The sequence below is a fragment of the Pituophis catenifer genome, unplaced genomic scaffold (genome assembly GCF_029215685.1).
Source record: "Pituophis catenifer annectens isolate HBS135680 unplaced genomic scaffold, rPitCat1.0.hap2 SCAF_2, whole genome shotgun sequence".
In the NCBI taxonomy this organism is placed as follows: domain Eukaryota; kingdom Metazoa; phylum Chordata; class Lepidosauria; order Squamata; family Colubridae; genus Pituophis; species Pituophis catenifer.
The window spans coordinates 25,827,198-25,849,865 of NW_027256882.1; the positions used below are offsets into that span (position 1 = coordinate 25,827,198).

General features: G+C 43.2%; 1 protein-coding gene across 1 annotated transcript in view; it reads right to left on the minus strand.

The window, feature by feature from the left end:
* Positions 1–4,116: 4,116 nt before the first annotated feature.
* The window catches only part of LOC139311935 (zinc finger protein 420-like), a 47,927-nt gene continuing 29,375 nt past the window's right edge, over positions 4,117–22,668 (minus strand). The window contains exons 6-8 of the mRNA XM_070936460.1: positions 14,783–15,542; positions 9,152–9,159; positions 4,117–4,840 (exon numbers count right to left, since the gene is read on the minus strand). Of these exons, the coding sequence (XP_070792561.1) occupies positions 4,201–4,840; positions 9,152–9,159; positions 14,783–15,542 (1,408 nt within the window). The 3' untranslated portion in view covers positions 4,117–4,200. The remainder of the gene's footprint in view (positions 4,841–9,151; positions 9,160–14,782; positions 15,543–22,668) is intronic.

The window sequence follows — 22,668 nt, forward strand, 5'->3', positions numbered from 1 at the left end:
ACACGCCCCCGGAAAGTTTTGACTTCGCGAAAGAGCCATGCGCATGCGCAGTTCCCTCCGGAAGGGGACTGCCCATCCCTTCCAAGCGCTGACGAGAGAGACCCCTAGTGGACTCTACGCGCTATGCAGCGGATTTTGCAAAGGCGCAGAAGACCAGAGCAGGTTCCTCCAGGGCCAGGGATGATGGGCATGGGATTGGAAGGAAGGAAAGCGTCTCTCTACAAGTCTTGCCTTTCCAAATAGGTGGCCATCATCTATGCAGTTCTAGAACTTTCTCTTCTTAATGCCTGGGAACTATGTGTGATTTGTGAACATTGAGGAAATCTTTTGTCAGAGGTCTTTTTCTTGAAGGTCAGACTCAGAAATTAGCAAAATACTTAGTTGATGCACCTCAGGAAATCTCCTCCTCCCTCCTCCTCCTGTGCTTAAGGTGATTCAGGCAGGCTATGCATGGGAAATCCTCCCTCTTCCCTCAGACTCACAATTCTGGGAGTTGAAACTCAGACAGGCTTTGTTTTTTCACTATTTGCTCACTTGGGATGACCAGCCTTCCTGGATTGGTGGCTTGAAATCAGCCTCTCCTCATTCATTCCCTCACCAATAAAATAGAAAATAGAATGGGGTTCTTGCTCGTCTTAGCGATGCAGCCTTTTCCTGCCTTTTCTTTCTGCAAGGAGTGGGTCCGATGCTGAGAAAAAGATGTCTTTTCTGCCTGGTTTTGAACCTTTGGCATGTGAGGCAAATGTGATAACCACTACACCATGGAAACAACAGGTATGGGCAACTCTCAATCAGCAGGGCCTTATCGCTTGCCAGCCATTTCAGTCTAGCGATTGCAGCATCACAAGAGTTAATGAGATGTTATTCCTCATGTTTTGTGACCTTCCAGAGCTCAGCTGGTAGAGTGAAGGATGGTGGACACAGTTTCGCTTACTCTCAGGCTGTTGGTTCAATCCTGGCTTTTGAGAGATTTTCTTTGACTAAATGAGCCTTGGTGGCGTAGCTGATTAAGCACCATTACAGTGCACCAGCTGCTGCAATTACTGCAAGTTCGAATCTCCCCAGGCTCAAGGTTGACTCAGCCTTCCATCCTTTCTAAGGTAGGTAAAATGACGACCCAGTTTGTGAGGGCAATAAGCTGACTTTGTATAAATATACAAAAGTATGAAGGCTATTGCTTAACGCATTGTAAGCCGCCCTGAGGCTCCGGAGAAGGGCGGCATATAAATCAAATTAAAAATAAAAAATAAATAAAATAAAAAACATTCCCAGTGCAATATTTGTGCTGTGTAACCCAATAAGATTAAACTCTGCTAGGATATATAAATGATCTAAAATAGTGGCCACCAACAGTAGAATGGGGCCAACCTGAGATATCACAAAGGGGAGTTGGATAAGCACAATAGCCCAGAACAGGATCAGTCCCTGGTATTTTCCTTTGAAAAGGTCACATTCTGGTTTCTGTCCAATAAAATTCTCAAGTGGTGATGGGTGTTCATCCCCGCTTTACATTCCAGAGAGTAAAGGTAATATTTAAATTCTAGGACAGTGATGGCTAACCTTTTCTGGACTGAGTGCCCAAAGTGTGCAAGCACGCACATGAATGCACATGTATGCGCTCAAACCCCCAAATGCAATGTGCATGTGCCTCCCGCATACACTCCATCCCATGCATGCGCACATGACCCCGTGCACGTGACCCCCCACATGATCATGTGCCCCCCCCTGCACACACCCCACCTCCCGCACATGTGTGGCAGAGACCCTAAAACCAGCTGGCTACTGGGAGCTGCGCACATCATGCGTTGCGGACCTGAACTGGGGCGACGACTCGCGTGCCATCAGAGCGGGTGCTGCGTGCCACCACAGGTAGGTTCACCATCACGGTTCTAGGAAAAAAATAATTGAATGTGGAAATTGTAGGACTCAGTTGAAAACCTCCATACAATAACAATCCATCAATTTCACTTCTGGATTATGTCATGGAACAGGCGATCCCTGGGTGAGTTCAAACCCCCATCCTTTTAGTTAACAGCCAGGTGCACTAACCTCTTGCGCCACAGAGATTTGGCACACAGCTTGGCGTCAGCCTCCCTCAGTCGGGAGATTCATAACTCTGCTACAGCTGTTCTCTGGTTTTCGTAGTGTAGCTCCTTTTCTCCCACCAAAAATAAAATCTGGGATGAAAACTTGGTCTGGTTATGTTGCCTGCCTATCCTAGAGGGGCAAAAGTTAAAAGGTGTGTGCCAGCCAAGATTCCCAGGTTCATGATTCATGATGCCCCTACATCACTGGCACGGCTGTTGAGATTCTGCCTCAAAGTAAGAAATATTTATGTCCAAGATTTAATTTCACATCTGATAGTGGGAGAGATTAGTGTATTTTATTGCTGTCTAGCCAGCCCCAGCTATGGATGTTCAAGCTGAGGGAGCTTAGGAGGAGGCCTGTGTTGGGTATCTGAGGCACAAGGGGTTAGAACATCTGGCTGTTAACCAGAAGGATGGTGGTGTGAGCTCACCCAAGGATGGCCTGCTTGATGATTCCAGGATGAAAGGGATGGGATGCATCAGGCTCTTCCTCTGAGGGCTCTGATTTTTTCTAACTACTGGGTTACCTGCAGCATGAGTTTTCTCTTTCAGAATGCAAAGCGGATGAAGACACCCAATCGATCTGGGGTGGTGGTCCCTTTCACGCAAGGTTAATGCAACTGGTAGAAACTTGTGCTGGGGGTTCACCAGGGTCCTGAAACAGCCACCCTCTCACTCAAACCATCTACTCCTTGCTTTCCTCTCATTATATAATCTATGGTTGGCTTCCTTGATGCTCCCTGCTAGGATATGTGGCTGCCCCCTTTCCAGGCAACAGAATACTCCTAGGGCCCAACAAGGTCAGCAGTCATCGTAAAGGTTTGCCTGACAAAGCAAATATCAAGATAGCCATGCACATAGTCCTCGATTGACAGTAATTCAGTGACCATTCAAAATCACAATGCCACTGAAAAAAAATGATTCATGACCATTTTTCACACTGCACCATCACCATCGTCCTGTGATCAAAATTCAGATGCTTGGCAACTGACTCATATTTATGACAGTTACAGTGTCCCGGGGTCATGTCATAACCTTTTGCAATCTTCTAACAAATAAAATCAATGGATAAGCCAGATTCTCTGAACAACCATCTTACTAATATAACAAGACAATGTGCTTCACGGGGATTTCCATGGGACCTTTGAAATTCCAGCTGCTGGGCAGTCCTAATCGGACCTAAATTGCCTTGTAGGGGTGATAAACGAGGACCATCGATCTCAGGAAGCCCGCAAACTCCGTGATTGATCCGGAAAAGGCTCCCTAAACTGACAGCTGGGAAGGCGGCCATTGCGAGCCGCTACAAAGCTGGGGCAGCCACTGGAAGAGCAAGAAGACTGAAGGAAGGTGCGATCCATCTGGGTGAGATACTTTTAATACAGGACTCTTCGATTTTTAAATTTTATTAAAGAAGAGCCCTCGGGGATATAACAGAGAAAAGTGTGACTCGAAAGAGGAGGTGGGATTGCGTTTTTTTTCCACCTCTGGAAGAAAAGCTGCGAGGAAGGCTTTTGAAGCCATTATAAAAACAAAAACTGGCTTGAAGAGTAAAGTTAGAAATACAGACCGGATTATCTTAAATTTGGAATTATTGGTTAATATAAAAGTGACTATATAAACTTTGTTTTTCTTATAAACATAGCATTTTATAACTTGCTTGGAGATATACAGTTAAAAGAGGAAGAAAGAGGAGAGCAGAGCAACAGTGCCATCTACAGGTAAATGTAAAATCTGGAAGACATAAAGAGAGAGAAAAGGGACATAACCTTGAGAGCTTGTGAACTAAATTGATAAGTTAAATTTAAATTATGAACTTGGCACCTCCACTGGAGAGAAACTTCTGCATGTCTGTTTATAGGACTTCCCACAGTTGTGGCTCCTTTTCAGAGCTCTTCTTCTGAACCTTTTTCCATAGAATATATAGGTGTTCAGATTTATGGGGCGAAACCAGTAACATGACTGGTTTTAGACTTATCTCTAGTCCCAATCTCACAGTTTATCTGAATTCAGTTATTTTCATCATCTATATTGATACGGCTTCTCCCAATTGTGGATCTTTCTATGGCAAGTAAGAGTGTATCTTCTTGAAAAGCTCTTTCCACACTCCATGTATTCATAGAGTTTTTTCCTTTGTATGGATCCTTTTATGGGAAGTAAGATCACAATTCTTCCTAAAGCCCTTTCCACACTCCATACATTGATATGGCTTCTCTCCTGTATGAATCAACTTGTGGTTTTTAAGACTACTGTTACAAACAAAAGTCTTTCCACACTCCATACATTGATATGGCTTCTCTCCTGTGTGGATCCTCTTGTGGGAATTAAGACTACTGTTACAAGTAAAAGTCTTTCCACACTCCATACATTGATATGGCTTCTCTCCTGTGTGCATCCTTTTATGGGAAGAAAGGTAACAATTCTTCCTAAAGCCCTTTCCACATTCCATACATATGTATGGCTTCTCTCCTGTGTGGATCCTTTTATGGGAGGTGAGAGCACAATTCCACTTAAAACTCTTTCCACATTCAAGACATTGATATGGTTTCTCTTCTGTGTGGATCCTTTTATGGGAATTAAGATGACTATTACAAGTAAAGCTTTTTCCACATTCCATGCATTGATATCCCACCTCTCCTGTATGGATCCTCTTGTGGGAATTAAGACGATTGCTACAAGTAAAGGCCTTTCCACACTCCATGCACGTATAAGGCTTCTCTCCTGTGTGGATCCTCTTGTGAGAATTAAGATTACTTCTACAATTAAAGGCCTTTCCACACTCCATGCATTTATAAGGTCGTTCTCCTGCGAGATTCATTTGATGGATTGTAAGAGAGTCATAATAACAGAAGGTCTTTCCACATTCTATGTAGGTATATTGCTTGTCTTCCGAATGTGTCTCTTTATGGGAAATGAGATGCTCTGATTCATTAATGCTCTTTTCACAATCCATGCCTTTATATGGTATTTCTCCCATATCGATGATCGTATGGCTAAGACGGCTGGCTGAGGGAAAGCTTTTTTTAATTTCATTCTGTGATTGGTTTGTTTCATCAATGGTTCTTTGCATCTGATCTGAAAAATTCCTGTTTTCCTCTTTCAGATGGACCGGTTGACATTGTTCCTCCCAATTCTTGTTCACTTGCTCATTATAACCTTGAAAGAGAAAAATGTAAAATGTAGCAAACTAGGAGAATGATCAAACATTTTCTTCTGAAATTTAGCAAAAGAATCGTCCATCTATTTAGTTTTGTTGCAAATATGAGTTAGTTTTGTCAAGCAGTTTTGTTGCAAACATGAAGATTCCAAACTGCGGTGCTTCCAAAGACAGTTTTTGAAGTGGGCTCCCACCAATTCTCATGTTATCAGAATTGGGTGACATCACAACAAAAATAAGACAAATGCCTCATCTAATCTTTGGGTGCCTCTGTGTGAGCCCCTTGGCAACCTGGGACAATTCCATGGAGCCACAAACTCCCAAAATTTTTGGATGGCAATAGCTTCCCACCCTCAACTTAGAATGATACCAAATTCAAAACACAAGTGAGCACATCTCAGTCTGGTCCAATGGTTAAGGCACCAGGCTAGAAACTGGGAGACTGTGACTTCTAGTTCTGTCTTAAGTATGAATGCTGGTTGGGTGACTTTGGGCCAGTCTCTCTTCAGCCCAACCCATGCCACAGTGTTGTTGTTAGGGGGAAAATAGGAAGAGGAAGGAGTACTAGATGTGTCCACTGGATATAAATAAAAGGTGATTTTTTAATCAGAAATAACATCTAACTTTCTGGATGGCAATACCTCTCCATCCCCAGAACACAGCTGGGCATATCTCAGTCAGTTTGGTCCAACGGTTAAGGCACCAGGTTAGAAACTGGGAGATTGTGAGCAAAGGTAGTCTTCAACTTACAACAGTTCATTTAGTGACCATTCAAAGTTACACCACCACTGAAAAAAGCGACTTAAGACCATTTTTCATACTTATGACCATTGGAGCATCCCCGTAGTCATGTGATTTACATTCAGATGCTTGACAACTGGTTCATATTTACGACAGTTGCAGTGTCCTGGGGTCGTGTGATCCCCTTTTACGACCTCCTGACAAGCAAAGGCAATGGGGAAGCCAGATTCACTTAACAAGCGTGTTACTAACTTAAACTGCAGTGATTCATTTAACAACTGTGGGAAGGTCATAAAATGGGGCAAAACTCGCTTAACAAATTTCTCGGCTGTGGTCATAACTCGAGGACTACCTATACTAGTTCTGCCTGAAACATGAATGCTGGCTGAGTGACTTTGGGCGAGTCTCTTTTCAGCCCAATCTGTATCACAGCATTGTTGTTGAGGGAAAATAGGAAGAGGAAGGAGTACTGGTTGTGTCCACAGTCTTAACTTACTTGCAAAAAATAATAAAGGCAGGATATAAATAAAAAGTGATTTTCATCAAAAATTTGTAAGCCCTCAACCAACCCATGCCTTTTCTACGTTTCTGAGCATAGACAGAGCTTCTTACCCAGGTAAGCCAGATTCCTGGAATTCTCCAGCATGACTTCCCCATGGAGAGCTTTTTGGGCAGGATTCAGCTGAGACCACTCCTCCTCAGAGAAATGCACGGCCACTTCCTCAAAAGACACAACACCCTGAACAAGGAAACAAGTTTCCCTATTAACAGATAATCCCAAGATTAATGTGACAGTTTCCTTTCACCAATTCAAGCAGAGAGATCCTATGAACAAAATGGGCATCTTCTGCAGAATTCAGAATGGGATCACACCGCTTTTGGATGATGGCATAACTGAAGCACATTTCATTACATTGGGAGGATTGTGATGCCTTTCAGTGAAACGAATTAAAATAGTTTTCTTGGTCGATTGATAGTTGGATATTAAACCTACTACTTATCACTTATTATTCCTAGAGTGGGCAGAAGGAAATACAGGGGAAATCCATCTCTGTTGAAAGTGTTGATAGAGCTTGTAATAGTAGTGAGAATGACCCTGGGAGACAGGAGGAAGATCTCAGGTCAAGACAACATCTGGTCAATGAAATCTGAGCCTGAACCAGGAGGGTGGAGAAAGCTTATCCAAAGGGACAGGTAGGTTATGCCAAGTGTGAATTTTCAATTATCTGATCTAAAAAATTTTCTTGCTTGGAAACAGCAATATTATACATTGAATATTACACAGAATAAAATGAAACCATTACAAGTTTCGTGGACCTTTCCAATATTTCTCCTCTTACCTGAGGCAGAAGTTCAGCCACTCTTTCAGTTCTATCAAAAAGAGAAGGTTGTTCTAAAAATACTAAGAAGAGATTATCTGTGAGACAGAAAATGGTAGAAACAGACTGTTAAAAAAGAGAGATTCCACTCAAGATGAATAAAACAATCAGATGGATGGATGTCCAAACTTCATATTCACATGGAAAGAGCTTCTGTTACCTGTTGCGATGTCCTGACTTTGATCTTCCTGGAAGCTCTCCCTGAATAGCAGCTCTTGAGAGGATTTCGATGACTCTTTCCACCCCTGAGGATACTCGGTGATATCTTGAAGGGACTTGTCGATAAGATGTGGCACGAGAAAGAAAGGAAGAGTAGAGAGATAGAAATGAATTATTAATATTGAACACTCAGCCCAGCAGACACCAATGTCCATCGGTTAAACTGGAAAGCAAGAATAGAAAAATTGGCCCAAATTCACCCCCTGAAAGAAGAATAGAACAAGAGATTTTAGCAGCTCATAATCCCAGAAAATTCTGCCAGAGAGACATTGACAAATTCAGAAAGATTCTCTTTAGACCTGCTGTGATTACATTCTCCCACCTGCAACTCTGCTTGCATCTCCTCAGACTCCTGGGTCAGCAAGAAGCCTTCGGCCAGGGCCACCGCCTGGGAACTGGTCTCCGCTCCACACTCCCGCACCCATTTCTCCATCTCTGGGGGAAGGACAGCCAGGAACTGCTCCAGGAGCACCAGGTCCAGCATCTCAGCCTTGGTGTGTCTTTCTGGCTGCAGCCACTGACGGCAAAGACGGTGAAGCTGACTGCAAACATCTCGGGGACTCTTCCTCTCCTGGAAGTGCACTTTCCTGAAGTTACAGCATTGGATCTCTGAACTGTTGGCTTCCTCTTCTTGGCTCTTCTGCCCAGAATTTGCCCCATTCTTCCCCCAGCTCCAAGGCTGAGTAGCTGGATGGCCTTTTCCATCTCCTGCATCTGCTGGGCGTTGTCCCTCCATCTTCTGTCTGGTCTCTAATCCAGCACCAAAATGGACCCATGCATCTCCCCAGGTCTTCCTAATCACAAGAGGTCTGGCCAAACCTCCTAACGCCATTCAGCCCTCTTCCCTCACAAGATACTTCGGTCTCCAGAGGAACCAGGAAAGATTTACATCTTACAGAACTGAAATGCAAAACACAAGAATATTCAACCGGGCGGCAAATTTGAATACTTAGCATCCTCCTCCAGAAATAAATAGATAAAGCAACAAAAGAAATTTCTATGAACCCACCAAGTTCCGCAAAAGAGGGGAAGGGGGGATCTTATTAGATATATTTATTTATGTTTGGGGAAAGTTTGCTAGCTTTCCTTCTGCCTCAGCTTCTATCAAGGCATCAAAATATTGCATAAATACATTAAAAATATCTTTTGGATTTCTATTTCCTAATTATTTATATCGTATCATTTCTATTGCTGCCTACAACCCTTTGCGCAATCCAAATTATGTCTCCAGTCACCAAAAAAAAAAAAAATCATGCCAGAAGTCAGAATTAACAAGCCACCATCCAATGCACGGGCCTTCTTCTAACAGGTTCTTTGTTTGCCTGCCGGCAGAGACGCCAAAGAGATGGTTGGGGAAAGGCGGGAAAGGAGGAAACCCAGTTCCAGTCCTTACACGCCTTGCATTCGACTCTTTGCACGCGGAACTGCAGCCTTGCATACAAAGCCAACGGGAGGAACATTGGCCGGTCGCTTCTCTCGGCCCAGGAAAGGGGAGGCGAGGAAAAAGGGCCAAGAAATTTGCAGGAAATTGTCCAGGAATCAAGACATTCTGTGTGTTTTGCAAAGGCAACCTCTCCCTCTCCCCGCATGCAGAGCTTTGCCAAGGGAAACGGAGGGGAAATGGATCCACTCTTTCTGGCGACCCTGATTTCCTTCCTGGAGAAAACCCGGCAGGTGCATAGCTGCCCTGCGCGTCCCTTTCTTCCACGGGGTGGCTGGGGATTATGGGACCTCGAGCTCCCCCTCCCCGCCCTTTCCGCCCCTTGGAACTGGGTGAAGCTTTGCAGGCTCCAGGCTCGCCTCCAGCCTCAGGGAAAAGACCCCCCCTCACTCCGAGCCCCGCCTGCATCTCCCCCCGTTGGAGAATTCCTTACAGCCCCTCCGCCTCCTTTGCTCAGCCGAAGCTTCACAGCGACGGGGAGAAGAATCGGACGCCGTAAAAAAAAAGCAGAACCAGCCCCACACTTCCCCCGGAAAGTTTTGAGTTCGCGAAAGAGCCAGGCGCATGCTCAGTTCCCTCCGGAAGGGGATTGTCCATCCCTTCCAAGCGCTGACGAGGGAGACCCCTAGTGGACTCCGTGCGCTATGGCAGCGTATCTTGCAAAGGAGCGGAAGACCAGAGCAAGTGGAGTCGAGGGATGATGGCCATGGGATTGGAAGGAAAGTAAAGCGTCTCTCTACAAGTCTTGCCTTTCCAAATAGGTGGCCGTCATCTATCCAGTTTTAGAACTTCCTCTTCTTAATGCCTGGGAACTATGTGTGATGATTTGTGACCACTGAAGAAATCTTTGTTGAAGCTCGTTTTCTTGAAGATCAGTCTCAGATCCTTAGTTCTTCTGGATGCACCTCAAGAGATCTCCTCCTCCCACCTCCTCCTGTGCTTAAGGTGATTCAGGCAGGCTATGGGTGGGAAACCCTCCCTCTTCCCTCAAGCTCATAATTCTAGGAGTTGAAACTCAGACAGGCTTTAATTTTTCAGTCTGCTCACATTGAGAAGACCAGCCTTCCTGGATTGGTGGCTCGAAATCCGCCTGTCCTCATTCATTCCCAATAAAATAGAAAATAAAATGGGGTTCTTGCTTGTCTTAGGGATGCTGCCTTTTCCTGCCTTTTCTTTGCTCAAGGAGTGGCTCCGATACTGAGAAAAAGATGTTTCTACCTGGTTTTGAACCTTTTTTTTTTTTTTAATTTGATTTATATGCCGCCCTTTTCCGGAGACTCAGGGCAGCTTACAATGTGCTAAGCAATAGCACATTGTAAGCTTTTGTGTGTGAGGCAAATGTGATAACCACTACACCATAGAAACTACAGGTATGGGCAGCTCTCAATCAGCATGGCCTTATCGCTTGCCGGTCGTCTCAATCTGGCGATTGCAGCATCACAAGAGTTAATGAGACGTTATTCCTCTGGCTTTGTGTCCTTCCAGAGCTCACCCGGTAGGGTGAAGGACAGGGGACACAGTTTCACTTACTATCAGACTGTTGGTTCAATCCTGGCTTTTGAGAGATTTTCTTTGACTAAATATCCCCACTGCAACATTTTGGAGGGCAAAATACAGTGTGCTGTGTAACCCAATAGGATTAAGCTCTGCTAGGAGATATAAATGATCCAAAATAGTGGCCACCAACAGTAGAATGGGGCCAACCTGAGATACCACAAAGGAGAGTTGGATAAGCACAATAGCCCAGAATAGGATCAGTTCCTGGTGTTTCCTTTGAAAAAGCCACTTCCTCACATTTACATGAAATCTCTACATCCTCCTGAAGAGTTGAACAATTGGGAAGGTTCTTGGTTCAGAGGGATGGGTTGGCCATCTTTCAATATGTTGCTTCTGAGACATTTCCTCCCACTATTGCAGTGTTGTGAGAAGGTCCCTATTTAGAATGTGTGTACAAGTCACAGCTTGCCATGTCCTTCTCTCTCCTTTGTCTGTAAACGAGGGAACAAACACCCTACAGGGATGCATTTCTTAGAGATTTTTTTGAAACCTTCCAACAGTTAAAATCTTACTGACAGCTGCATTAGAATCTCTACAACCTCCATATGTTGGAAATGTGTCACAGTATAATGGATCCCAGATTTTTTTTGGATGACCGATTATCAAATCTGTGGTCTTGAAGGGAAGTCAAAACCTGTCCCACACAAGCTGGCAAGAGAGGCATGATGCAGAACCCATCGGCCCCCTTATTCTGGTTGGTGGGGTCCAGAAGACGACCCTTCTCTGCTGTCCTCTGGAACATCTCCCTCTCTCCCCCCATATAACATCAGCCCCAACCTTTCACAAGGGTCTAAAGATTTGGCTCTGCCAGTTGAATTGCAGCTCCAATGGAGAAGCATCATAGTGGAGATGGTTGATTGATCCCACCTCGGCCCCATCCTGACCCCACCCACTCCATATGTATATTTATTTACTTTTATGATTGTAAGCCTCCCAGAGTTACCTTGTGATAAGTTGGGCGGCCAATAATTTTTATAAATAAATAAGTCACACAGTGGGACTTCCAGAAGATGACTGACACTGTGGCATCAGCCATCACAAACACAATCACTTCCTGGCAGTGGGAAATTAATTCAGCCAGAGAATTCCCAGTGGGAGGTACAGCTCCATGTGTCAGATCCCATCTTGGAACCCACAAAAGGCAGCAAAATGCTTGCTTCAAAGAAGACCAGCAGATGATGCTCAGAGAAAAAGCTGCAGAAGGAAAAAAAACACTGTGGCACAACAGGTTAACTGTTAACACATCTGGCCATCATGCAAAGTGGAAGCTTTTCCCGCTGGCAGCATCCTGATTTTTTTCCCAAATCCCAATTAATCTTTAAAAACAATTAAACCACACTTTACAGGACAATTAAAAGATAGTAGTAGTGTCATTAGTAGTACTGAGGTCTACAATGGAGCCTCAAGAAAAATAGCAATGGATTGCATAGTAATAGCACTGCAATCAAAAATTGCATGTGCCAGAAAACAGGATTCAGCACCCTGGAGAGCTCCCCGTGTGGGCTGCTCCTGACTAGATTAAGCATCCCTTAAAAAGACACTATTCCAGTGCCGGTCTGTGGCCAATAAAATCCTGAAGAAGGGTGATGGGTATTCATCTACCCATCTTACATTCCAGAAGGTAAAACGAATATTTAAATTCTAGCAAGAAAAAAAATTGACAATGTGAGAATTGAAGCCCCCAATTGAAAAGCTCCATACAATAACAATCCATCAGTTTCACTTCCGGATTATGTCATGAGACAGGCCGTCCATGGGAGGGTTCAACCCCCATCCTTCTAGTTAACAGCCAGGTGCACCAATCTCTTGCACAACAGAGATTTTGCACAGTGCTTGATGTCAACCTCCCTCAGTCGGAAGATTCATATCTGTGCTACAGCTGTTCTTTGGTTTTCGTAGTGTAGCTCCTTTTCTCCCACCAAAAACAAAACCTGGGATGAAAACTTGGTCTGGTCATGTTGCCTGCCCATCCTAGAAGGGCAAAAGTTAAAAGGTGTGTGACAGCCAGGATTCGAACCTGAGTCCCACGTTCATGGTGCATAATGCCCCTACATCGCTGGCACGGCTGTTGAGATTCTGCCTCAAGCAAAGAAATATTTATGTCCAAGATTTATTTTCACATACTAGGAGGGATTAGGTATCTTATTGCTGTATAGCAAGCCCCAGCTATGGATGTTCAAGCTGAGGGAGCTTAGGGGGTCATATGTTGGATCTCTGTGGCGCATGGGGTTAGCATGTGAGGCTGTTAACCAGAAGGATGGTGGTGTGAGCTCACCCAGGAATGGCCTGCTTGATGATTCCAATATGAAGGAGGTGGGATGCATCAGGCTCTTCCTCTGAGGGCTCCGGTTTTTTCTAACCAACTATTGGGTTACCTGCAGCATGAGTTTTCTTTCAGAATGCAAAGAGGATGAAGACACCCAATCGATCTGGGGTGGTGTCCCTTTCACGCAAGGTTAATGCAACTGGTAGAAACTTGTGCTGGGGGTTCACCAAGGTCCTGAAACAGCCACCCTCTCACTCAAACCATCTACTCCTTGCTTTCCTCTCATTATATAATCTATGGTTGGCTTCCTTGATGCTCCCTGCTAGGACATGTGGCTGCCCCCTTTCGAGGCAACAGAATACCCCTAGAGCCCAACAAGGTCAGCAGTTATCGTAAAGGTTTGCCTGACAAAGCAAATATCAAGACAGCCATGCACATAGTCCTCGATTGCCAGTAATTCAGTGACCATTCAAAATCACAATGCCACTGAAAAAAAAATGATTCATGACCATTTTTCACACTTACGAACACTGCACCGTCACCATCGTCCTGTGATCAAAATTCAGATGCTTGTCAACTGACTCATATTTATGATAATTACAGTGTCCCGGGGTCATGTCGTAATCTTTTGCAATCTTCTAACAAACAAAACCAATGGACAAGCCAGATTCTCTGAACCACCATCTTACTAATTTAACAACTAGTGATTCACTTGGGGGCCTGGCTGACATCGCAGCAAGATGATGTGCCTCAAAGGGATTTCCGTGGGACCATTGAAATCCTGGTCAGTCGTCATCGGACCTAAATCGCCTCGTAGGGGTGATAAACGAGGGGAGCACACTCCATCAATCTCAGAGAGCCAGCAAACTCCCGGATAGATTTGGAGAAGGCTCCCTAAACTGACAGCTTCCCATTGCGGCTTGCAATGGGAAGGTGGCCATTGCAAGCCGCTAGAAAGCTGGGGCAGCCACCAAAAGAACAAGAAGATGGAAGGAAGGTGTGATCGATCTGGGTGAGATACTTTTAATACAAGACTCTTAGATTTTTAAAATTTTATTAAAGAAAAGCCCTCCAGGGAATAACAGAGAAAAGTGTGACTCAAAAGAAGAGATGGGATTGCGTTTTTTTTCCACCTCCAGAAGAAAAGCTGCAAGGCTGGCTTTTGGAGCCATTATAAAAACAGAAACTGGCTTATAAGGATCTGCTCAAAGAGTAAAGTTAGAAATCCGGACTGGATATTTTAATTTTAAATTGGGAACTATTGGTTAATATAAAAGTGACTATATAAACTTTGTTTTTCTTATAAGCATAGTATTTTATAACTTGCTTTGAGATATACACTTAAAAAAGGAAGAAAGAGGGGAGCAGAGCAACAGTGCCATCTACAGGTAAATGTGAAGACATAAGAGAGAAAAGGGACGTAATCTTGAGAGCCTGTGAATTAAATTTATGTTAATTTATCAAATTCAAATTATGAACTTGGCATCTCCACTGGAGAAAAACGTCTGCATATCTGTTTATAGGACTTCCCACAGTTGTGGCTCCTTTTCAGAGCTCTTCCTCTGAACCTTCTTCCATAGAATATATGTGTTCAGGTTTATGGGGTGGAACCAGTGACACGACTGGTTTTGGACTGAAAAATACTTTCTCAGTCCTATTGGTTATCTTTAGTCCCAATCTCACACCGTTTATCTGAATTCACTTATTTTCATCACCTGTATTGATACAGCTTCTCCCATCTATGGCAAGTAAGAGTGTTTTCTTCTTCAAAAGCTTTTTCCACACTCCATGCATTCATAGTGTTTTTTCCCTTGTATGGATCATTTTATGGGATGTAAGACGACAATTCTTCCTAAAGCCCTTTCCACACTCCATACATTGATATGGCTTCTCTCCTGTGTGGACCAATTTGTGGCTTTTAAGACTACTGTTACAAACAAAAGTCTTTCCACACTCCATGCATACATAAGGTCGTTCTCCTGTATGGCTCCGTTTATGGTAAACCAGATCACCATTCTTCTTAAAGCATTTTCCACATTCCATACATATATATGGCTTCTCTCCTGTGTGGATCCTTTTATGGGAAGTAAGATCACAATTCTTCCTAAAGCCCTTTCCACATTCCATACATATGTATGGCTTCTCTCCTGTGTGGATCCTTTTATGGGAGGTGAGAGCACAATTCCACTTAAAACTCTTTCCACATTCAAGACATTGATATGGTTTCTCTTCTGTGTGGATCCTTTTGTGGGAATTAAGATGACTGTTACAAGTAAAAATCTTTCCACACTCCATGCATTGATATCCCATCTCTCCTGTATGGATCCTCTTGTGGGAATTAAAACGACTGCTACAATTAAAGGCCTTTCCACACTCCATACATGTATAAGGCTTCTCTCCTGTGTGGATCCTCCTGTGGGAATTAAGATTACTTCTACAATTAAAGGCCTTTCCACACTCCATGCATTTATAAGGTCGTTCTCCTGTGTGATTCATTTGGTGGATTGTAAGAGAGTCATAATAACAGAAGGTATTTCCACATTCTATGTAGGTATATTGTTTGTCTTCTGAATGTGTCTCTTTATGGGAAATGAGATGCTCAGATTCATTAACGCTCTTTTCATAATCCATACATTTATATGGTATTTCTCCCGTATCAATGATTGTATGGCTAAGAAGATGATTGGCCAAAGGAAAGCTTTTTTTAATTTCATTTGGTGATCGGTTTGTTTCATCAACCTTTGTTTGCATCTGATCTGCAAAATTCCTGTTTTTCTCTTTCAGATAGACCGGTTGACATTGTTCCTCACAATTCCTGTTCGCTTGCTCACTATAGCCTGGAAAGAGAAAAATCTAAAATGTAGTGAACTATGAGAATGTTTAAATCTGAAATTTAGCAAAAGAATCATCAATCTATTTAGGCTGTTTTGTTGCAAACATGAAGATTCCAGACTACAATGTTTCCAAAGACAGATTTCCAAGTGGGCTCCCACCAATTCTCATATTTCAGAATTGGATGACATCCCAACGAAAGTAAGACAAATGCCTGATCTAATCTTTGAGCGCCAGTGTGTGTGTGAGCCCCTTGGCGACCCTGGAAAATTCTAACGGAATTAGAAACTGGGAGACTGTGACTTCTAGTTCTGTCTTAAGTATGAATGCTGGTTGGGTGACTTTGGTCCAGTCTCTCTTCAGCCCAACTCATTCCACAGTGTTGTTGTCAGGGGGCAAATAGGAAGAGGAAGGAGTACTAGGTGTGTCCACTATATAAACAAAAGGTGATTTTTTTAAAAATCAGAGATAACATCTAACTTTCTGGATGGCAATACCTCCCCATCCCCAGAAGAGGGCACATCTCTGTCAGTTTGGTCCAATGGTTAAGGCACCAGGCTAGAAACTAGGAGACTTTGAGCACAGGTAGTCTTCAACTTGCAACAGTTCATTTAATGACCATTCAAAGTTACACCACCACTGAAGATCATTTATGACCATTGGAGCATCCCCGTAGTCATGTGATTTACATTCAGATGCTTGACAACTGGTTCATATTTATGACAGTTGCAGTGTCCCGGAATTGTGTGATCCCCTTTTACGACCTTCTGACAAGCAAAGAAAATGGAGAAGCCAGATTCACTTAACAACCGTGTTACTAACTTAAACTGCACTGATTCATTTAATAACAGTGGAAAGAAAGGTCATAAAATGGGGCAAAACTTGCGTAACAAATTTCTCGCTTAGCAACATTAATCTTAGGTTCAATTGTGGTCGTAACTAGAGGACTACCTGTACTAGTTCTGTCTTAAACATGAATGCTGGTTGGGTGACTTTGGGCGAGTCTCTCTTCAGCCCAATCTGTATCACAGCGTTGTTGTTGGGGGAAAATAGGAAGAGGAAGGAGTACTAGTTGTGTCCACTGCCTTAAGTTACTTGCAAAAAATAATAAAGGCAGGATATAAATAAAAAGTGATTCTTTTTAGCACAAATTTGTAAGCCCTCCTCCCACCCATGCCTTCTCTACATTTCTGAGCACAGACAGAGCTTCTTACGCAGGTAAGCCAGATTCCTGGAATTCTCCAGCATGACTTCCCCATGGAGAGCTTTTTGGGCAGGATCCAGCTGAGACCACTCCTCCTCAGAGAAATGCACGGCCACTTCCTCAAAAGACACAACACCCTGAACAAGGAAACAAGTTTCCCTATTAACAGATAATCCCAAGAATAATGTGAGTTTTCTTTCACCAATTCAGAGATCCTATGAACAAAATGGGCATCTTCTACAGAATTCAGAATGGGATCACACCGCTTTTGGATGATGGCATAACTGAAGCACATTTCATCACACTGGGAGGATTGTGATGCCTTTAAGTGAAACCAATTAAGAGTTTTCTTGGTTGATTGATAGTTGGATATTAAACCCACTACTTATCACTGGCTCCAATTCTTCCTAGAGTGGGCAGAAGGAAATACAGGGGAAATCCATCTCTGCTGAAAGTGTTGATAGAGGTTGTAAGGGTAGTGAGAATGACCCAGGGAAACAAGAGGAAGATCTCAGATCAAGACAACATCTGATCAATGAAATCTGAGCCTGAACCAGGAGGGTGGAGAAAGCTTATCCAAAGGGACAGGTAGGTTATGCCATGTGTGAATTTTCAATGATCTTCTCTAAAATTTGTCTTGCTTGGAAACAGCAATATTATACATTGAATATTATGCAGAATAAAATGAAACCATTCCAAGTTTCATGCACCTTTCCAATATTTCTCCTCTTACCTGAGGCAGAAGTTCAGCCACTCTTTCAATTCTATCACAAAGAGAAGGTTGTTCTAAAAATACTAAGGAGATATTATCTGTGAGACAAAAAATGGTAGAAGCAGACTGTTAAAAAAGAGAGAGATTCCGCTCAAGATGAACAAAACAATCAGATGGATGGATGTCCAAATTTCATATTCACATGGAAAGAGCTTCTGTTACCTGTTCTGATGTCCTGACTTTGATCTTCCTGGAAGCTCCCCCTGAATAGCAGCTCTTGAGAGGATTTTGATGACTCTTTCCACCCCTGAGGATACTCGGTGATAGCTTGCAGGGACTTGTGGATAAGATGTGGCACGAGAAAGAAAGGAAGAATAGAGAGATAGAAATGAATTATTAATATTGAACACTCAGCCCAGCAGATACCAATGTCCGTCAGTTAAGCTGGAAAGCAAGAATAGAAAAATTGGCCCAAATTCATCCTCTGGAAGAAGAATAGAACAAGAGATCTTAGCAAGTCATAATCCCAGAAAATTTTGCCAGAGAAACATTGATAAATTCAGAAAGATTCTCTTTAGAACTGCTATGATTACATTCTCCCACCTGCAACTCTGCTTGCATCTCCTCAGACTCCTGGGTCAGCAAGAAGCCTTCGGCCAGGGCCACCGCCTGGGAACTGGTCTCCGCTCCACACTCCCGCACCCATTTCTCCATCTCTGGGGGAAGGACAGCCAGGAACTGCTCCAGGAGCACCAGGTCCAGCATCTCAGCCTTGGTGTGTCTTTCTGGCTGCAGCCACTGATGGCAAAGCCGGTGAAGTTGATTGCAAACATCTCGGGGACCCCTCCCTTCCTGGAATTGCCCTTTTCTGAAGTCACAGCATTGGACCTTTGAACTGCTGACTTCTTCTTCTTGGCTCTTCTGCCCAGGACTTGCCCCATTCTTCCCACAGCTCCAAGGCTGAGTAGCTGGATGGCCTTTTCTAGCTCCTGCATCTGCTGGGCGTTGTCCCTCCATCTTCTCTCTGGTTTCTAATCCAGCTCCAAAATGGACCCATGCATCTCCCCAGGTCTTCCTAATCACAAGAGGTCTGGCCAAACTTCCTAACGCCATTCAGCCCTCTTCCCTCACAAGATACTTCGGTCTCCAGAAGAACCAGGAATGATTTACGCCTTACAGAACTGAAATGCAAAACATAATGTGCAACAGGGCGGCAAATTTGAATACTAAGCATCCTCCTCCAGAAACAGATAGATAGGTAAGTAGATAGATAGATAGATAGATAGATAGATAGATAGACAAATAAATAATCAACCAAACGAAATTCATACTGAGCATTCTCTATAAATAAATAAACAAACAAATAAATAAACGAAAAAATTTCCTATGAACCTATCAAGTTCCACAAAGGAGGGGAAGGGGGGTCCTATTAGATATACTTATTTATGTTTGGGGAAAGTTTGCTAACACTCTTCTGCCTCTACTTCTATCAAGGAATCAAAATATTGCATAAATACATTTAAAATATCTTTTGGGTTTCTATTTCCTAATTATTTACATCCTATTGTTTCCGTTGCTGTCTACAACCCTTTGCATAATACAAATTATGTCTCCCGTCACCAAAAAAAAAAAAAAAAAAATCATTCCAGAAGCCACAATTAACAAGCCATCATCCAATGCACGGGCCTTCTTCGTTTGCCTGCCGGCAGAGACACCAAAGAGATGGTTGGGGAAAGGCGGGAAAGGAGGAAACCCAGTTCCAGTCCTTACACGCCTTGCATTCAATTCTTTGCACGCGGAACTGCACCCTTGCATACAAAGCCAACGGGAGAAAGTTTGGCCGGTCGCTTCCCTCGGCCTAGGAAAGGGGAGGCGAGGAAAACCCCTTTTGAAAAGGGGGCCAAGAAATTTGCAGGAAATTGTCCAGGAATCAAGACATTCTGGGTGTTTTGCAAAGGCAACTCTCCCTCTCCCTGCATGCAGAGCTTTGCCAAGGGAAGCGGAGGGGAAATGGATCCACTCTTTCTGGCGACCCTGATTTCCTTCCCGGAGAAAACCCGGCAGGTGCATAGCTGCCCTGCGTGTCCCTTTCTTCCACGGGGTGGCTGGGGATTATGGGACCTCGAGCTCCCCCTCCCCGCCCTTTCCGCCCCTTGGAACTGGGTGAAGCTTTGCATTGCTCCAGGCTCGCCTCCAGCCTCAGGGAAAAGACCCCCCCTCACTCCGAGCCCCGCCTGCATCTCCCCCCGTTGGAGAATTCCTTACAGCCCCTCCGCCTCCTTTGCTCAGCCGAAGCTTCACAGCGATGGGGAGAAGAATCGGACGCCGTAGAAAAAGCAGACACGCTCCCAGCCTTTCCCGGAAAATTTTGAGTGCGGGAAAGATCCCGGCGCATGCTCAGTTCCCATCCCTTCCAAGCGCAGACGAGGGAGACCCCTAGTGGACTCTGTGCGTTATGCCAGGGGATTCTGTAAGAGCGCAGAAGACCAGAGCAGTTTTCCAATGGGGGCCAGGGATGATGGGCATGGGATTGGAAGGAAAGCGTCTCTCTCCAAATAGGTAGCCGTCATCTATGCAGTTCTAGAACTTCCTCTTCTTAATGTCTGGGAATTGTGTGTGATTTGTGAAGACTGAAGAAATCTTTGTAAGAAGTTTATTTTTTAACACACAAACACACAGTGTATTTTTTTCTGAGCAGTGTATTGGCGGTTCATAAATTTAAACAATTTTTCAATATAATTTATATATTCCCTTTTGCCGTAATATTTTCCCTTCTTTTGAATCCATATTGCCCATTCATCCTAGCTCTAATCTTCGCCAAATTCCCTTTTCCCCTTCATCTCTATATGAAATCCCTTAAATTTAAAATCTCATTTAACGTAATTCCTAATATTACAATCATTCATCTAATGTCAAAATAATAAACCAGAACATTTTATGCCATACATTTTCTTGAATCTTATTCCAAGTAATACACTCCAATATCTTAATAATAATCAATTACCTATATAGTAATTTTCCCTAATTAATCATATTTATATTTTTAGAACTTTTATAAACTCCAATCATGCAGTTGAAAATATTCCAATTGTTACAATTTCTCTAATTTTAAGTAAAGCATGTTTCTAAGACTTATTCCATTTCATTCATACATCCATTTAGTTTTCCATTATTTAAGCTATTTAGAATATCATAATTACATTTTATCTCTATACATTTTCTTAAATCTTATTCCAAATAATAGACTTCAACATCTTAATAAAAGTTAATCAGTTGTATGACAGGTTTTTTTCCCCTCTATATATACTAACAATAAACCAAATTACTTCCTTAGATTTTTTCTCTCTTTTTCAAATGTTTTATCAAAAATACATATTTCAAACCTCTTAATCATTTCTACTAAAATAATAAGCCAAAAACATTTTACACCATACATTTTCTTAAATCTTATTCCAAATAATAAACTTCAACATCTTAATAAAAATAAAAAAAAACAATATGGTATTAACAATAACTTTAAAAGTACAAAAACCTTAGCTCAATCAGCAACCAAGCTAAAGCACAAGAGTTAAAATCCTTTAAAACTGGATTCCTCCTCCTCATCTGTACGTCCAAACAGAGCTTCAGCTTTAGCTGGTGTGAGGTTATCAGCATAGACATTGTCATCATCATCATCATCATCATCATCATCATCATCATCATCATCATAATTTTATTTCTATACTGCCCTTCTCCCGAAGGACTCAGGGCGGTGTACAGCCTATTTAAAAACACCGACAAAACAACAATATAAAATTTAAAATAATTAAATAAATTGGCTCAGATTTAAAACCCCGAAAAATTTAAATACCCCAATTTAAAACTATTGTGTTGATAGTCCGGCCTGGCGGAACAACAGGGTCTTCAATGCGCAGCGAAACACCCGGAGGTCGGAGATCTTACGAATTTCCGGGGGCAGTTCGTTCCACAGGGCTGGGGCTCCCACAGAGAAGGCCCTCCCCCTGGGTGTCGCCAGCCGACATAACTTGGCTGATGGCACCCTGAGGAGACCCTCTCTGTGGGAACGGACTGGTCGGTGGGAGGCTATTGGTGGCAGAAGACAGTCTCGGAGGTACCCGGGTCCTATGCCATGGAGCGCTTTAAAGGTGGTAACCAACATCATCACTGAGTTCGCAGTCATCACCATCACTGCTGTCGTTCTCATACAAAGCGCTGTCTTCACTGCCATCCGTAGCATTGCTAATGCCACATTTCTTGAAGGCGCATTGCACCATGTCCTCTGGAATCTCTTCCCATGCATCACGAACCCATTTTGCTATCAATTCTATGTCGGGCTTCATCACATTTCCAACTTTTGTCAGTCGGGCTTGACCAGATGACATCCATTCATGCCACATCATTCGCACACGGTCTTTGAAAGGTTTATTTAAACACACATCTAGGGGCTGCAATACAGATGTAAGCCCACCTGGAATAACGGCCAAAGTAACTTGAGAAGACTTTGCCAATTTTTTTATGTCATCAGATGTGTGGGCTCTGAATGTATCCCAAACTAGCAATGATGGCTTTTTCTTTAAGGCTGCTCCTGCTCGTCCGTTCCAAATTTCTTCCAGCCATTTTTTTGTTCCATCTTCATCCATCCGGCCTTTAATATATGCACGCACTGTAATTCATGGTGGGAATTTGGCTTTTTTAGGCAAGGTCCTTCTTTTAAAAATAATGACAGGCCGCAGCTTCGTTCCATTAGCCAAACATGACAGAACAACTGTGAAATGGTTTTTTTTAATTTCCTGTGGTTCTGAGTAAAATAGTTTTGTCTCCCAAACTTGCCACAGTTCCGTTGCTTGGAAGATCGAAGGTCATAGGTGTTTCATCCATATTCCCAATATCTCCCAGGTCCTAGTTATGGATCCTTCTTTGTTTTATGATGAATGGAATGGAATGACATCGCTTTTTCATCAAGGTCTTTTGGCAACTTCTATGAAATCTTTGTTCTTTGCCGCAAACATAAGGCAAACCTATTCATGAAGCGGGTACACCATCCTGCTGACGCAACAAACTTTTCAATGCCTGGTG